Source organism: Pleurodeles waltl, chromosome 2_2, assembly GCF_031143425.1.
Source record: "Pleurodeles waltl isolate 20211129_DDA chromosome 2_2, aPleWal1.hap1.20221129, whole genome shotgun sequence".
Classification (NCBI taxonomy): Eukaryota; Metazoa; Chordata; class Amphibia; order Caudata; family Salamandridae; genus Pleurodeles; species Pleurodeles waltl.
In genome coordinates, this window is record NC_090439.1 from 395578102 (window position 1) to 395597041 (window position 18940).

General features: G+C 44.4%; 1 protein-coding gene across 1 annotated transcript in view; it reads right to left on the reverse strand.

The window, feature by feature from the left end:
* DOK6 (docking protein 6) overlaps window positions 1-18940 on the reverse strand; it is a gene marked incomplete at its 5' end in the record, with an annotated part of 934435 nt that overhangs the window by 748269 nt on the left and 167226 nt on the right. Inside the window, one exon of the mRNA XM_069219182.1 lies at window positions 6782-6896. Coding sequence (XP_069075283.1) covers window positions 6782-6896 — 115 coding nt within the window. The remainder of the gene's footprint in view (window positions 1-6781; window positions 6897-18940) is intronic.

The window sequence follows — 18940 nt, forward strand, 5'->3', positions numbered from 1 at the left end:
CGTGCCAAGCTGCCAAGGGGGTGAGTGGGGGTTCACTGAAGGTGATTCTCCTTTACCCTGACTAGAGTGAGGGTCCTTGCTTGAACAGGGGGTAACCTGACTGTCAACCAAAGACCCCATTTTTAACAGCTTCCATTTTACTTCCTTGAGGTGCCACAAGCTGCTATAGAGAAGGTAACATTACTGGGCACCAAAGATTAGAAGCAGGCCCAGTAAAGCCTCAATCAGTACTTTTCCCAGGCACCCTGTGATACTCCTAATGATCAACCTAATGTTGCACCTTCTGGACAGAGTACTCTTGTACTAGCAATAACTAAAAAAACTAATTTTTAATAGTGGAAAAACTTTCTCACTGTCACATTCAGTGATCATGTAGCAAACTATCGGAAATTAAGGTGCTCTCCTTGACACTATTATTATGCAATACTTCTAAAAAGTGCCTGCTTTCTTAAACAGTGATGTATTGGTTATTTCGCTATAGAACACTATTTTGACATTTGTAGCCACATACAATGAAAGACAATGGAAGACGATCTGACCTCAGTTTGCACTTTAAACTTATTTTTTGTGTCTTCTTTTCTCATACAGCCAAAACACCAGTCTAAAGGCCCTCCTCTGACCTCTTTATTGCTGGCCAGACCTTACTGTGGCTTTGCACTGCACGTTTAACAGATTAGAGCTGAGGCTGAGATTACCTGCACAGTTTAAAAAGCATGTTTCAGTATTTTAAGGAATGTTCTTCATGTGCATAGTGATATTCTACTCACATTAATTAATATAATAACCAATAGTGCCAATCACCCAGTGTAGAACATAATTACTCTTATCCTGGAGCTTGCATATTACACACATCTTCACTAGAATCTTATCTTACAGAGTACCCTCTATCTATAAGCAATTTCAAACCATCCCTCAGCAGAAGTAAATATCTGTGGCTCCATCAGAAAAAAAAAACAATGACAAGTCTCCATAGTCCCAGCTCTACTAGAACTTCTCTCCAGCATGCAGTCTGTACAGGCACTTCAAATGTACACGTATATATTGTGCGTGGTGTGTGTCTGCCAACTGAGTGTATCCACTATATATGATGTATATATCTAGTGGTCAAAGTGCATTAAAAAAAGTATAGGAACTGTGATGTAGCAAGCAAATAGGTGGGGTCAATGAGCATGGAGGTGGGGTCAAAGGTGTGGCTAAAAAATTAAATATACTGTAAGTATTTTTTCGTCTTTCACCATCAAAAAGCTACGTGTAAAATACCATTCAGCTTAATAGAAAAATTAAAGTTAAAAAGTTGCTACTCCTCTATTTGTTAATACGCTGCAGAAGTCTGAGTGTAACCGGAGTGTAACCGGAGGACCACAGTATCTTGGTTGGTGCAGTGGAGGATAGTGATATGTAAGTCATTCTTTTAAACTTGCATTACACATAGTATAATATACACTGCTACAAAATGGACAAAAAGGGTTAAGATTAAATGGTACTGCCAAAATATAGACGTTGGAAGTACCCAGACTGAACACAATGTAATTTTTTGGACATTGTAGTCCTTAGAACACCTCGTCTGGTCTTATGGGGTAGTAAACTCTATGTAAATACAATTTCAATTAAAAGCATGCACTTTACACAGCTCAGTCGTTAATTATTTTCACTACCACTGAAAAATAAATATTTTGTCATCCACAAAGCTTTGAGTGATTTGATCAATTAAAGCCAGTACCAGCTCCCAAGTGTCCTTTACATTTTCAGATTACCCTATACATGTTCAGATTAACTCATTGCACACACTTGCATTTCTTTTAGGGATGCAGGCACCCCAGCCGAAGGGTTTGTTTAGCTGTCTGTCAGCTTCGGTTTCACAGCCCAGGAGCTTCATTGCATGACGTTTCAGTGGAAGCATTCAAAATATAGGAATTTTTAAAAGAAGTAAGGGAAAAGCTTCTTAAAAATCAGAATAGTAGGGGCACATCGTGGCCCTTCCATCCTACCCACTTCGACCACTGTATATAGTAGTGTATATGTATGTGATTGTGTAGCACTCATACACTGTGGGGCTCGGGAAAAGTAGAGGTGCACTGTGGTAGGCAGGTACAGAGCGGTCTCAGTAGTGCAAGAACAGTGTGGACTGCAAATTGCAGGTGTAGTGTTTGAGTACTTCAAACCACATGCTAAGTTATGTGGACACAAAATGGTCTGTGTTGTACAGTAGGTGCTGTGTGGTTGCTGCAATATAGAAACAGCATGGTGTGGGTGGTACAGGCACGGTGCTCTATGTGGTGGATATGCACTGAACCCTGTGAAGCACAGGCAGAGGGTGATCTATGGTCTTTTAGGGGGATAGCCCTATAGGGCAATGTAGGCCTGGTGTGATCTATGCTGTCTTGTAGCCAGAGTATGGTTTGAGTGGTGTTGGCACAGTCTGTTGTGATTAGTATATGTGCAGTGTGGTTATAGCTGTGTAGATGCAGCTTGAAGTTGGGTAGTGTAATATCTGTTTTGTAGATGCTGTGGTATCTGTGTTACGGGTACAGTAAGGTCTGGGTAAGCCTACAGGTGCCCTGGATTGTGTAAAGCAGTGTGATGAGGATGATGTTGGTGAACTATTGTGATGTAGGTGCTGGCTGTTCTATGTGTTGTGTGAACAGTGGATCTAGGAGGAGTACAAAGAGTGTGTTCCAGGTGGTTTGTAGTGTGGTGACGCAAGGTGGGGTAAGTAGAGTGCTGTTTGGGTGAAGTTGGCGAAGGTTGCACTAGGTAGTTTAGTTATAATGTGTATACTATATTGCATACCTTTGAGCATTTTTGGGTGATCTGTGTTGTTGTTTGGTATTAGGGTCATGATGGATTTGGTACACAGTCATCAGTGCAGTAAGGTGTAGGCAGGGCTACTTGAATGACATGATGCTGCAGCTTTTACCCCATGTATATTTTTGAATATGTCCCACATGCCACATAATCCACCAGATCCTGCCTCATCTACAATGTGTTTCTAGCACAAACAGATCCAATGATATTTAATAAACTGTGCTTAGGATGCAACACTGTGCTTGGCCACTAGAAACATTAACTGGGAACGTTTAAGCTGTTGATAACTGTATTTATGCATTTAAAGGGAGGGCAATTTTCCAAGATTGTATTGGCTTCCTCAAATGTTGGAATGGGGCATAGGCTTTTGTGTGCCACAAGAAAAAACTTAGAATCTCAAATGCAATTCAAACACAGTGGAAAGAATGATACCCTTTTGCTATGAAATTATCTTGTTTCACTATTCACACAAATATATGGTTATATCACATTGTTCCCAAAACAGAAATCTTTAAATAAGGCACTCGGATATCAGAAGAATGCTAATCATGTTGCAGCGTTAATGGTTAAAGGACTTGAATTCTAAAACGCTTTTCTTAGCCTACAAAATAAATATGAAATGTAATACACTGTTTTGTGGGGCATACTCTCAACCTTTGACTGTTTGGGTGGCTATGCACTTCTGTGCTCCGCAAGATCTTCCGCTGGATCCCCGCCAACACTAGAAAAACCGTGACCCACGCCCTCGTCACGCGCCGCCTGGACTACGGCAACACCCTCTATGCCGGGACCACAGCCAAACTCCAAAATCGCCTGCAACGCATTCAAAACGCACCGGCACGCCTCATCCTCGACATACCCCACAACAGCCACATCTCCGCACACCTGAGACACCTGCATTGGCTCCCAGTCAGCAAAAGGATCACCTTTCGACTTCTCACCCACGCACACAAAGCCCTCCACAACAAGGGACTGGAATACCTCAACCAACGCCTCAGCTTCTACGTCCCCACCCGCCTCCTCCGTTCCTCTGGTCTCGCACTCGCTGCCGTCCCTCGCATCCGCCACTCCACGGCGGGTGGGAGATCTTTCTCCTTCCTGGCGGCCAAGACCTGGAACTCCCTCCCCACCAGCCTCAGGACCACCCAGGACCACTCCGCTTTCCGGAGACTCCTAAAAACCTGGCTATTCGAGCAGCAGTAACCCCCCCCTTCCCCTAGCGCCTTGAGACCTGCACGGGTGAGCAGCGCGCTTTTAAATGTTAATGATGATGATGATGATGTGCTAGACGTTTTAATGGTTGCAGAGACCTTTTACAAACACTGGAGGGACACTTTTGCCTCATGCCCATGACCTGACCTGTATATATACACACAAGATTAATTATGGTGTAGGGGAGTGGCTCCCATAATTGCTAGAACCAGAACTCACTTTTTAGAACAACAAACTTTTGCAACCCACCTTCCTTTAATGGACCTGATGAGGGGCTATTTTTGAATGTAACTAAAGCATCATGTGATAGCGCACTGTCATTTATGGACAGCACATTTTCCACTGAAATTGGCACTAATTTTGCAAATATATACAATTTAACTGATAAAAATACAGCACATAAATGTCAGCAAATCAGATTTCTGTGAATATTTATCATTTGTGCATAACCAAGTATAGTGTCTTGTTTTGTTTTGATCCTATTAAAATCTCTATTTCCAACATACTTTAGAATTACAAAAACCTGTGATCTAGTTTTCCTTTAATTTCCGAATCTAGTGTAATTACAGGTATTTACATCTTGTGTGTTGCAAAAAAAATGAATTCCTACCTTTCATACTCCCTATGTTGCAGCATGATTGTTGCATAATTCACTTTAAATAACTCTTGTCACTTTGCAGGAAGAGAAAGAAAAGTAAAAATCAAACCCATGTGAAAACACTAAGCAAAATGTGTCCGAACACATAGCCTGACATTAGACTTCTGTCATTAAAGCAGGCAAATGTGACATGAAGAGGACGGAATTTAAGGCATCTTTATTTGTTGCTTGGGCTTTCCCGAACCACCAAAATATGGTTTGCGACCCACCGTTGGTGAGCCACACACAGTGTGAGAAACAATAATTCAGGGAATTCAAACACGAAACCCTCTGAAAATCGTCATCCAGGGCCTGCAATGCACACTATAATTCATGACACCCACACTCTGTGCTCTTGATAGCCTTTTTTCCTATACCACTAGCAAAATGGTGTATTGAGCATGACAGGCGGTGTGAGTATTGGCGTGCATTGTGTTCACTGCAAACCTTAGCTTGCAAACCTCAGGGTATTTTCATGTGTGCATTCTCTGAGCCTTAACTAACCTTCAATTGTATTTCTTTAATTGAATGTATTTTCTTTTTTTTTTAAGGAGACGCTGCACTCAAATTGCTGGTGCGGCCAGCCCCAGCTGCTTATTGCCTTTGGCCGTGCCCAACAGGAGTTGAGCACTGAGCTTAGGACAGGATCTACACCCACACCACTGGGGTTCTTGACCCATATATTTTTGCATTAAATATTTTCCCAGATCTTTGATTATATATTTTGTAAAATAATGGAATACAGGACCTTAGATGACCATGCTAAGCGGTGCAATGCTATCCATGGGTACCTACGTTTTAAGCAAATCAAAGATTGCGTTTTCAATGGAAAGCGTGGCTTAACTATAGCTGCATAACCTTTTACTTTAAGTTAGCTTTTTTACTTCTGGGTGCAACGCTGCATAGGCTACGTACAAATGATTTCACTCTATGAAGTAGAATGAGAAATAACATGGTGTTTTTGTGCTTCTGAGCAAGACATGGGCCTTGTAGTGAGCAGAAACACGAGCAACTGCCTGGGAAATAGGAATTGTTCTTTTAAACCACACTCTTGTTTGCTTTCCTTCATGCACACTGAACATACCGAACTATGCACAAGAAAAAAGCCCTAGGATGGGTCCCAAGCACGAACGGATTAATGCACAAACATTAGTTCACACTAGTATTCACCACTGGAGGGTCAAAATGTGCACTCTGGTGAGAATAACGCCCTAGGGAAATACTCATCCTCGCAGTATCAGTTCCTTCCGGGGGTGGAAGAAGTTGAATTCTGACCTGGTTTTCCTGGCACATTAATAATGAGAGCCAGAACCATTAGCTGTGAATAACATTTTGAAAAGATTCTTCGGATTAAGGACAGTTTATTTCTTAAGAAACGTGTATTTTATAGCATTGCAGTGCCTTTTTTTTATCAAAGTGTGTTAAAATGCAAATAAAATGACCAGATTATAATGCCCCAGAATGTGCTGCATAATTTGTCTTCAATCACATTAAACAAACTGCACAATTTGACTTTCCTTGCTGCATTATTTGTTTTTTTCTTGCCAGTCAACCCTGCAGCAAGTTTTGGTCCTGGGCTGCCACATATATCCTTCAACCCTGGATGTAGGCGCAATATGGTCCCTGTGGTGTAAGTATAAAGTGTAATTTCTGTAAATAAACAAATACATTCTCTGCAAAATCAGTTTTCTATCTTAAACACATGGACATACTGTATATTGTTATAGTAACTTCTTTCATTCAGTACTGATGTGTTGACTGCTAGTTTGTTTTCAAGTATTAAGCAAGAACATACTTCCATTGTTCGAGAGTGAAATTAGATATGAGTACCAAGGGTATTTTCCAACAACATCCTGAAGGTTATCACCTGCACTCCCCTGAAAACGTGGCTAAGCATCTCGAGAGCCACACATTCTTCTTCAGGCAAAATCCAGACTGTGATGAAAAATAAAGAAGCCCTGAAAACATGTACAAATCAATACACCCAGCTCCACTTCTTTTAAAATTCTTGGGCCTGTTTCCTCTGAAACCAGGCTTTCCTTTGTTGGTTTTTCTCAATCCTCTTGGGCTATTGTATCAGAAACAGTTTGGTTTCTGCAAGCAAGAGCAGTGCTGGTAATTGCTTACCTGACTCACAGGCAAATGTCTTTGACGTCTCGTCATGAAAGATAATTGCCACTGCATGCTTCTTTGTCTCTCGAGGCAGTCTGGTTATGTTTTTGATGTTGTGCAGTTCAGTTACCTTGGAAAGAAAAAATACAGTTGTTCTATTTTTATTGTGCATAAAATATTACTTGACCGCTTACACATATGAATGCCAGACACATATCGGCTGAGCGTGAGCGCAGTTCTGGTTTCCTTTCAGATAACATTTAAATCCAGGATTCATATACCGGACACTTTTGACTGCAATTAACTAGAGGATTGTGAAGCTGATGTAAAGTGCTGTGTATTTCGTTTACTCTTCCCATTTCTAACTTCACATTAACTCATGGAACTCTGCAGTCATCAAGACCGGGCAGGCCTTTTTCTTAAATCACAAGGTATTTCTCCTGTGGGCTAGGTTCCTTATAGACCGGTTTGAAAGCCCAGGGCAACTCCTGGTGTCTCTGTCACTTTTCCCAGCTCTAGGAGCTTTATTGCAGGAGGGACAAATGGCTTCAAGAGAGGGAGAAGGAGAGGGAGGAGAACGTGGAGAGAAAAGGATCAGACAGGGAGAAGAGAGAGGAGAGAACAGAGAATGGATAGATGGAAAGAGAGAGACTGTGCAAGAAGGCAAAGGGAACGGGACTGGGTTGGAAATTTTTTCAAGGGGTGCTTTTTGTTCTCTAGTCCAGTCCTGGCAATATTTTCAACAACAGTTGTCATTTCAGCTGTAATTCTCCTTCAAAAGCTTGTACGAATTATCGTCATGAGCATTCCTGGCATTACCCATGACGAAGCTCACATCGCGCAGCCTCGTGAGAAACACATTATCATTTTCATGTCATTTTTGCACATTCCAACGTGTCTTGCCAAATTTGCTTCTGCTATGGATTTTCTTCCATTAAGTGAATGATTGAGAACACCTCCTCTGGGAGACTGTGCCCTAAAAATAATAATTGTTCGTTCTGTTGTGTGTACCCTGACACTCCTGTTCTTTGGCTCATTGGCCATTCAGACTCTAAAACGTGTGGAACTAACTGCTGCTATCTCTCCGTTTCCATTTGAATTTCTTGTTTTCTCACATTCAGCCTCACTATGTCATTCCGTGCGTCAAGATGCACATGGTAGTACCTCAACAAAAATTGCTCTGAAATAGCCTGCAGCAACACTGAACCTGGAGGCTCCCAAGTTAAAGAAAGAAATGGATGCGTGGCCTCTATTTGTGCTGCAATTGTACTTGTAATTGTATTTATATAGCGCTTATTACCCCTGACTAGGTGTCAAAACGCTTTTTGGCGAGTAGCACTCTACTCCGGAACCCAAAAGGATTAGTCTTGGATTAGTATAGGGAAATATGAGTACAGTATTAATATTAGTATGCGTAGTAGGTTAGAATAGAATAATGGAGAGGCAGAGGAGGGAAGGATCTAGAAGTGGTAATTGGGGGTTTAGAGTTATAGATGAGGCTTGAGATGAGTAAAGGGGGGATGGAGGAGGGAGGAGTCTGTGGTAAGGGGCTAAGGACATCATAGTAGCAGAAGGGGTTTTGGATGAGTCAAAAGTGAGATAAGTGAGGGAGAATTTAGTAGGGTTGTTTGGGAGATCTTAGTAGTAAACTGAGGATCGGGGTGAGCAAGGAGTGGTAGAGAAGGGAAGAGCTCAGGCAGGGTGATTTTGGAGATCATAGTAGTAGAATGGGTTTGGGATGAGTCAGAGAGTGTGGATGGAGGGTAGATTGATAGAGGTATAGGGCGATGGGGATACAGAGTAAAGCGCATGAGAGAGAGTTTTTTTTCCTATTGTATAGTAGGACTAAAATAATAAATAAATAGATACGTAAATACATAGTAAGGGAATATATGAGTAAGGAATGCAATAATGGATATTGTGAGAAATGGGGTCTTTGGTTGACAGTCAGGTTACGCCCTGCTCAAGCAAGGACCCTCACTCTAGTCAGGGTAAAAGAGAATCACCCTCAGCTAACCCCTGCTTACCCCCTTGGTAGCTTGGCAGAGCAGTAGGCTTAATTTCAGAGTGCTAGGTGTAAAGTATTTGTACCAACACACACAGTAACTTAATGAAAACACTAAAAAATGACACAACACCAGTTTAGAAAAATAGGAAATATTTATCTAAACAAAACAAGACCAAAATGACAAAAATCCAACATACACAAGTCAAGTTATGATTTTTTAAAGATTAAACTAAAAAATAGCGCTTAGAAACAAAAATGCTTCGATGAGATGTTAACACAGCATCGTGACGGAGTCGTTCCCAACAAGTCGACACCATCGGCGCCGGACACGGAGTCACGTAGACCCCCAAGTACAGTTCCTTTGGTGAAGAGTGAAAACAAGCCGATGCGCGAAGTCGGGGATCGCGTCGTCTGTACCAAACGTTGAATCCGCGCACTTCGAGCGGGATCGGTCACGACGTGGTGCGGCGACTTCCACGGAGTCGTGAACTTCAGCGAGGCTGCAGCAGCGTCGGGCCTGCGAAGAGCGTTGCGTTCCAGTGAAGGTCACGGCGTCAGGTGCAGGCGGTGTCACCCGATTCAGCAGCGGCGTCGGTCCGAAGTCGTCCAAAGTCGATTTCCTTGGATTTCTACCAGCTTTCCTTTCAAGGCCCCAGGGACTGGATAGGGCACCACTTGTCAGAGCAGGAGTCTCTCCAGAGACTCCAGGTGCTGGCAGAGAGAAGTCTTTGCTGTCCCTGAGACTTCAAACAACAGGAGGCAAGCTCTAGATCAAGCCCTTGGAAATTTCTTCTCAAGATGGAAGGCACACAAAGTCCAGTCTTTGCCCTCTTACTCTGGCAGAAGCAGCACTGCAGGAAAGCTCCACAAAGCACAGTCACAGGCAGGGCAGCACTTCTTCCTCAGCTATTCAGCTCTTCTCCAGGCAGAGGTTCCTCTTGGTTCCAGAACTGTTTCTAAAGTCTGTGGTTTTGGGTGCCCTTCTTATACCCAATTTCTCCTTTGAAGTAGGCCTACTTCAAAGTAAAGTCTCTTCTGAATGTGAAATCCTGCCTTGCCCAGGCCAGGCCCCAGACACTCACCAGGGGGTCGGAGACTGCTTTGTGTGAGGACAGGCAAAGCCCTTTCAGGTGTAAGTGACCACTCCTCCCCTCCCTCCTAGCACAGATGGCTCGTCAGGAAATGCAGACTACACCCCAGCTCCCTTTGTGTCACTGTCTAGTGTGAGGTGCAACCAGCACAACTGTCAAACTGACCCAGACAGGGAATCCACAAACAGGCAGAGTCACAGAAATGGTATAAGCAAGAAAATGCTCACTTTTTAAAAGTGGCATTTTCAAATGCACAATCTTAAAATCAACTTTACTAAAAGATGTATTTTTAAATTGTGAGCTCAGAGACCCCAAACTCCACATGTCCATCCGCTCCCAAAGGGAATCTACACTTTAATCAGATTTATAGGTAGCCCCCACATTAACCTATGAGAGGGACAGGCCTTGCAACAGTGAAAAACAAATTTAGCAATATTTCACTGTCAGGACATATAAAAAACATTAATATATGTCCTACCTTAACCATACACTGCACCCTGCCCTTGGGGCTACCTATGGCCTACCTTAGGGGTGCCTTACATGTAAGAAAAGGGAAGGTTTAGGCCTGGCAAGTGGGTACACTTGCCAAGTTGAATTTACAGTGCACATTTACACACACAGACACTGCAGTGGCAGGTCTGAGACATGATTTCAGGGTTACTTGTGTGGGTGGCACAACCAGTGCTGCAGGCCCACTAGTAACATTTGATTTACAGGCCCTGGGCACCTCTAGTGCACTTTTCTAGGGACTTAACAGTAAAACAAATATGCCAATCATGGAGAACCAATTACATACACATTTTAAACAGGAGCTCTTGCCCTTTAGCACTGGTTAGCAGTGGTAAAGTGCCCAGAGTAATAAAAACAGCAAAATCAGAGTCCAACACACATCAATAACCTGGGGAACAGAGGCAAAAAGTTAAGGAAGACCACGCCAAGGATGAAAAGTCTAACAGATATAATAGTTTGAGATATAAAGTTGTTTGTATAAACACAGACTTTAACCCCTTGGGTGTCTTGGATCTAATGGTTACTTCCTCAGTAGCACCGCTTGAGTGCCGAAGATGTAACCGTTATGTCCTGCACCCAGCCCATGCAGGAGCGCTAGTGCTCCCCCTGTGGGCCTCCCACCCCCTCCCCTGGGCAGGGATGGAAGGGGAATTTCTTCTCCTTACACCTCCACCCTCTCACCCCGCCAGTAATGTCTGATGACCTCATGGGCGGCCGCCCCCTGAGCTTCCAGTGTGATCGGAGGAGAAATACAAAGAATTTCTCTTCCGTTTGGGAGGTGGGGGCAGGCAGAGGACATGAAAGGAAAGGAAAGTCCTTTCATGTCTGTCAGAGCATTTCTGCAGCCCGATCGTAAAGCGATCAGGTTGCAGAAATGCCCACTAGACAACAGGGATCTTTATTTACATTTGAAATTGGCATGGGGGGAGCAACCCCTTGGGCATCCCTAGATGGCTGCTGAACCCAGGACCAAAAACGCAGGTGCCCCCCCACCAGAAAAACAGGAAGCTTTGTGTCCACGTAGTGTTTTGGGGCATTTCCTGTCACAGGCACTAGGCCTAGCCAAACAAGTGAGGTACCATTTTTATCGGGAGACCTGGGGGAATGCTGGGTGGAAGGAAGTTTGTGGCTCCCCGCAGATTTCAGAACTTTTCAGCACTGAAATATGAGGAAAATTAGTTTTTTTTGTCACATTTTGAGGTTTGCTATTGATTCTGGGTAACAGAACCTGGTGAGAGCATCACAAGTTACCCCCATCCTGAGTTCCCCTAGGTGTCTAGTTTTAAAAAATGGACATGTGTGGTAGGTTTTCCGAGGTGCCAGCTGAGCTAGAGACCAAAATCCACTGCTAGGCATTTTCCAAAAAACACGTCAAATGTCAATGTAAAAATGTTATGTGTTTATGTTGCGTTTTGGGCGTTTCCTGTCACAGGCACTAGGCCCACCAACACACGTGAGGTACCATTTTTATCAGGAGATATGGGAGAACACTGGGTTGAAGGAAAATTGTGGCTCCTCTCAAATTCCAGAACTTTCTATCACCGAAATGTGAGGTAAAAGTATTTGTTTTGCCAAATTTTGAGGTTTGCAGAGGAATCTAGGTAACAGAACCTGGTGAGAGCCCCACAAGTCACCCCATTCTAGATTCCCCTAGGTTTTTAGTTTTAAGAAATGTATAGGTTTGCTAGGTTTCCCTAGGTGGCGGCTAAGCTACAGGCCAAAATCCACAGCTAGGCACTTTGCAAAAAACAGGTCAGTTTTCTTTGGGAAAATGTGATGTGACCACTTTGTGTTCTTGGGAATTTCCCCGTCGCAGGCATTAGGCATACCCACACCAGTGAGGTACCATTTGTATCTGGAGACTTGGGGGGATGCTGGGTGGAAGGAAATTTGTGGGTCCTCTCAAATTCCAGAACTTTCTATCACCGAAATGTGAGGATAAAGGGGCATATTTATACTCTGTTTGCGCCGAATGTGCATCAAAAATTTTGACGCACAATCGGCACAAACCCTGCCCCATATTTATACTTTGATGCCCGACCCCACGGGCGTCAAAATTCCACCATATGCGTCATTTTTTAGAAGGGGAAACCAGCCTTGCGTTAATTATATGCAAGGTAGGCGTTCCCTTCCAAAAAATGACCTTAAGGCCTGCGCCCCTTATTTATACTCTGGCGTCATTTTGACGCACAGGAGGGGGTGGGCCTTAAAAAACAGCGCACAGCCTGATGTGCACAGTTTTTTAACGCCTGGGTCAGGGCAGGCGTTAAGGGACCTGTGGGCTCGGAAGGAGCCCAGAGGTGCCCTCCCCTGCCCCCAGGGACACCCCCTGCCACCCTTGCCCACACCAGGAGGACACCCAAGGATGGAGGGACCCATCCCAGGGAAGCAAAGGTAAGTCCGGGTAAGTATTTTTTTCTGATTTTTTTTTGTGGCATGAGGGGGGCCTGATTTGGGCCCCCCTACATGCCACTATGCCCAATGACCATGCCCAGGGGACATAAGTCCCCTGGACATTGCCATTGGGCAAGGGGGCATGACTCCTGTCTTTGCTAAGACAGGAGTCATGTCAATGGAGGTTGGGCGTCAAAACAAATTGCGCAAAGCCGGGTAGAGGCCTGAATTTTGCCTCAGACCTGACTTGCACCATTTTTTGACGCACAACCCCCATTTTCCCATACGCCGGCGCTGCCTGGTGTGAGTAATTTTTTTTTACGCACACCAGTCCGCAGCGCCGGCTAACGTCATTCCATTAAGGTGCCCGCATGGCACATTGGAATGGCGTTAGCCGGCGGTAAAATGTTTTACGCACAACTGCGTTGGCGCAGTTGTGCGTCAAAAAGTATAAATATGGGCCAAAGTGTTTTTCTTGCCAAATGTTGAGGTTCGCAAAGGATTCTGATAACAGAATCTGGGGAAAGCCCCACAAGTCACCCCATCCTAGATTCCCCTAGATGTCTAGTTTTGAGAAATGCACAGGTTTGGTAGGTTTCCATAGGTGCTGGCTGAGCTGGAGGTCAAAATTCACAGCTAGGGACTTTCCAAAAAACACTTCAGATTTCAATGTAAAAATGTGATGTGTCCATGTTGCATTTCCTGTTGCGGGCATTAGGCCTACCCACACAAGTGAGGTACCATTTTTATCGGAAGACTTGGGGGAACACAGAAAAGAAGAACAAGTGTTATTGCCCCTTGTCTTTCTCTACATTTTTTCCTTCCAAATGTAAGACAGTGTTTAAAAAAGACAACTGTTTGAGAAATGCCCTGAAATTCACATGCTAGTATGGGTACCCCGGAATTCAGATATGTGCAAATAACTACTGCTTCTCAACACCTTATCTTGTGCCCATTTCAGAATTACAAAGGTTTCCTTGATACCTATGTTTCACTCTTTATATTTCACCAAATGAATTGCTGTATACCCGGTATACAATGGAAACTCATTGCAAGGTGCAGCACTTTATTGGCTCTGGGTACCTAGGGTTCTTGATGAACCTACTGGCCCTATAGATGCCCGCAAACAGAAGAGTACAGCAGACATAACAGTATATTGCTTTCGAGAATCTGTCATAAATGGAAAAAGTAATCAAAGAAAACGTGGACAGAAATGGCTCTTTTTTTCACCCCAATTTCAATATATTTTAATTTTAGCTGTTACTTTATGTAGGAAAACCTTAAAGGATCTACATAAATGACCCCTTGATGAATTCAAACTTTTGTCTACTTGTTAGAAATGTTTAGGTGTCCACGATCCAGCATTGGTTTCACACCCATTTCTGTCACTGACTAGAAGGAGGCTAAAAGTAAAAAAAATAGTCAAAATGGAGTATGTCTCAGTAAAATGCCAAAATTGTGTTGAAAAATGTGGTTTTCTGATTCAAGTCTGCCTGTTCCTGCAAGCTGGAAAGATGGTGATTTTAGCACCACAAATCCTTTGTTGATGCCATTTTTAGGGAAAAAACACAAACTTTCTTCTGCAGCACTTTTTCCAATTTTTGTGAAAAAAAAGACATTTTAGCTGTATTTTTGCAAATGTTTTGGCCTCCTATAGGGGAACCCACAAATTCTGGGTAACCTTAAAATCCCTAGGATGTTGGAAAAAAAGGACACACATGTGGTGTGGATAGCTTATGTGGAAAAAAAGTTATGAGGGGATAGGCGCAAACTGACCCAAAAAGCCAAAAAAAGGCCTGCCACCTGAGGGAGAAAAGGCCTGGCAGCAAAGGGGTTATTTGTCTTTCCTCAATTTTGAATAGCGAAATGCTTACTGATAAAATAGTTCAGATAACGTTTGCTCATTGTGATATCTAAAATAAAAGCAGGGATTCATACATATTTAATCTAACAACTTATCTAAGAACTATGCAATGACCTGTGAACATGTTAAGCATAGGATAATATACATATATGTTTATACATATACATACACTGTATACATACTTGTATATACATATATGCTCACATATATATGCACACACACACATATATATATATTTATATATATATATATATATATACATTTAACCAAGAGTGAATATACATTTGTTAAACAGGCTAAAGAGAATGTACATATTTTATTATTATGAAATAGTAATTATACATAATTCTTAAAGAAATGCACATATCTAGGTATACACATGTAATCAGATTATAAATGAGTGAGAATTGTGCATATGCAAGCAGGGGGCTGCTAAACATTTGACTGCACCCCTTATTAATGATAGGCAAATTAGTGCAAAGATATGTGCAACACAAGTGCCTCTGCACAACTTTAGAAAACTGAGAATGGCAACATTCATTACAGGGGTGACACTGCACTCCTGCAGAGTTCTGTCCAGAAATTCAAAGTGATTGGAGGATAAACAGTAGGCGTCATTTGATCAAAATACTTTACCATGGTACCCATCGAAGTTGAGGCCCTGGGTGGTTATACCCTTTCTCTATGCCTCAAAATGACAGGAATCGTGTACTAAAACAGGAAGCTGGCCTTAGTACTCTGTGTATAACACTGCTCCAAGACACAGAGGATTGTTGCCTTGTCACAATGATTACAATCAGGAAATAGTCAAACCTGAATCATTAGTTCGCAGATAAAATCACCTGAAGGAGGATTGTGTCTGCAGAGAGAGGAAAGAGATTGAAAACTGATTACACATGCTGCTACCCTCAGGGTGTGAGTGGAATTGGACAGAGCTGGCGAGTGGGATCATGTAGAGAGAGCACAGGGCTGAGCGAGGAGCCCTGAGGGATGCCTCAGATAAGTTTGGAGGCAGTAGAATAGTACATTTAGGGACGAGACAGGGTGGGCCAGTGGGTTCAAACAGGTCAATACGGGAGACAAAAAGCTTCTTAGGGGCAGTTGTTGGGGATTTGCAGGAAGGTCTGGGAGTGGAGGAGGACTGCTTGTACCGGGTGTAAGTGTGCCAGATGTGGATGCAGGTGCCTGTAAACTATGCTAATGTGTGGTGGATGTGTGTTGTGTGGATGTCTGTGAATGTTTGAGTGTTTAGGGAGGGGGAGTGGACACAGCGGTACAAGACAGGATGCCAGTGTACATGGATTTTGTCTGGGTGTCTGCAGGTCTGGTGAGTGTACTGCAAGTGTCTGTCAATGTAGGTATGGTGAGTGCAGGTATCGTGTCTGTGGTGCATGTCTAGATGTCAGATGTTGTGGTGACTGCAAGAATGGGGCCAGCAGCAGTGACTGAGGGTGCCATGCGTGTGGGTGTGCATGGTGAGGTGACAGATAGGGTGGCAGGGGAGGTTGACACACTGGGGAAGTGGATGTTGTTGTCTCTGCTTTGGTATGTTGGGTGGGTGCATGCCTGTGGTGGGAAGTGTGGTGCTTGTGTTTCTCTGTGTGCTTCTTGTGTGTTGATCTGTGTGCATGGCTGTCTGGACGTGTGCTTGGGATGGTGAAGGGAGTGGGGTGCTGGAAGGGGTAGAGGTGGTGGGAGGGGGGACGGAAAGACCAGGGACACTGGCTGCCATCAAAGAGAAGGCCAGAGCCTGAAACGATCTCTGTAGACCAGACATGGCACTGTGAATGCCTTCCAGGTATGGATTACATTGCTGCATCTGTGATACTAGCCCCTGGATGGCATTCACTATGGTTGTCTACTCTACAGAGATGGTCTTTAGGAGGTCATTAGCCCCCTCTGTGAGGGCAGCAGGGCTGACTGGGGCAGGAGATGAGGTGCCTGGGGCGAAGGAGGCGGCAATCTTCCTGAGTGAGCGGGCACGGGCAACTGGGTGGGGAAAAACTGGGAAAGCGGAGATGGCATGGAGGGTGGTGGAAGATGACATAGAATGGGAGTGCCCAGTAGGGTCCGCCACCACCAGGCAGCTGCCATCGGAGGAGGTATCAGAGTCACTACTGCCAGTAGTAGTTGCTTCCCCCATGGTACTCCCCTTGCCCTCCAACCTATTGGTCCCCTTGGTGTTCGCCGACTCTGCCTCCTTGGAACCGAGGGCCGCTGCATTCCCACTCGCCGGTGCCACTGCTCCCTCACCAGATGATGCTGATGTACGCAAAGGACACAAGAGCACAGGGGTGGAGAGACAAAACATGGGAGAACTCTGTCAATACCTGAATGAATGTACATCCCTGGCTCACACACACTCCCATCCAGGACACACACCTACACGCAGCACCTACAACAATATTCATGACTGTGCCCCTGACTAGTGGCCACTACCACAGAATACACCACATTAACCACAGGAAACATGGAGCAGATAAACTCTGTGGAGTACACACATGGGAGACCATGCCCAGCTAATGCACTCACCAGTCAATGAGCCCACAAACCATCCAAGATTACAGAAAGGGGACCTCCCATGAGCTTATTGGGACCACCTAAACATGCCCTCATACCATCCCTGGGTCTTTGAGGGGGCAGGACTGCAGGAACACACCTGTCTGAGTGCCTGGCACTAGGCAGCATACATACCACAACACCCAAACACATCCATCAAAGAAGTAATACAACATTGTTGGTACTCACCTGCTTGAGGCTGCTATCCTGTCTTCAAGCACCCATCCAAGTCCAGATAGGCTACTGCCAGAATGTGGGCCATTAGGGGGGTCAGGGGTTCGATGGGCACCCCTTCCTCACTGGGAGGCCTTCCACAGCTGGGCCTCTCCGGTCTTCCTGGCCCAGCGCTCCAGGTCCTCCCAACCGCTTCCTGCAGTGGGTGCTTCGCTGGTTGTAGACCCCCAGGATCTGCACTTCCTTGGCAATGGCTTGCCACAGTCCCCTCTTCCGATGGGCGCTGACCTGCATGGGACACACACAGCAGAAAAACAGACGTCAGTATGTGTGCTCCTAATACAGATGACATGTCATCCCCTATGGAACGGACATTTTAGAAAGCCATGTTATCAACACACATACAGTACATGCCAGACAGTCTACGGCTGGGCAGTCACAAATCAAACACACATGCTTACACACATCCAAGGATGACAGCCGCCAACTCACCTGCTCCTCTGGTCACCCATACAACTTGGCATACAGAGGTAGGACCCACTCCACCAGCTTCTCCAGTTCCTCCGTGGTGAAGGCCAGGGCCAGTTCCCCTGTGACTTGCGCCATCTCAGGGACCAGAGTCAGGACACAGCAGCACACGCAGTGGAGTACTGCCCTGCACAGGAATCAGGAGTCAAGTGGCAAGGGTCTGATGATGTGTTGAATCCTAGTTTGTTTTAATAGGGTTACAGGAGTTAGCTTAGCCGTTGGCTTGCAGACTCGTGCCCTTCACCTAGTGACTTTTACCCTACTTAGCCTGCTCTGTTTTAGGGCATTTATTTATTTTTTTCTTTTAAGATGGCTGCCTTGTTTTGAAAAGAGAGCTAGGTATGTTAAACCTCAATCTGCCAATACCATGTCCCCAACTCTTGTTATTTTGGAATGAGGTCTCTAACTTGAACTCCGAAGGAACACGAAGACTGGCTCAGTGTCAAGGCGACGTGCTGCAGTGATAGCAGCATTGGCAGCAGTGGCATCTGGTCTGAATCCCTCTGCCTATCTGATAAAGTGAGAAGTTTAAATACAGATCTGCCTAGAACCCTGACGTGGGTTAGTTCCCAAACAATAGATAACAAGCCGTGCACGGGAGTATACACATGGTGTTAAGACCATAGAGTTATTTTTTGCATGGGAACGCCTACCTTGCATCTCATTAAGGCAAGGTAGGTTTCCATATCCCAAAAATGACTTTAACTCCATATATTTGGCGCTAGACGGGTCTAGTGCCACAGTATAAATATGGAGTTAATTTTGGACCGAATTAGAGTTACAAAACAAAATGACGCTAATTCGGTGCAAACAGCCTATAAATATGCCCCTTACTTCCAGGGCTCTCAATCGTGCCCGTCATAAACTCCCACCTTAAATCTGAACACACCCAGAACTGGAGGTGACTCTGTTCACAATTTGTACTATATTAAAGTAATATGCTGCATAAAAATAAAACTTCAGAAGTACAACATGTGGAATGTCAGGAACTGCTTTGCTGACATGTATTAGTTTATGTTTTTTACATTTCATCATTGAGGAAGCAA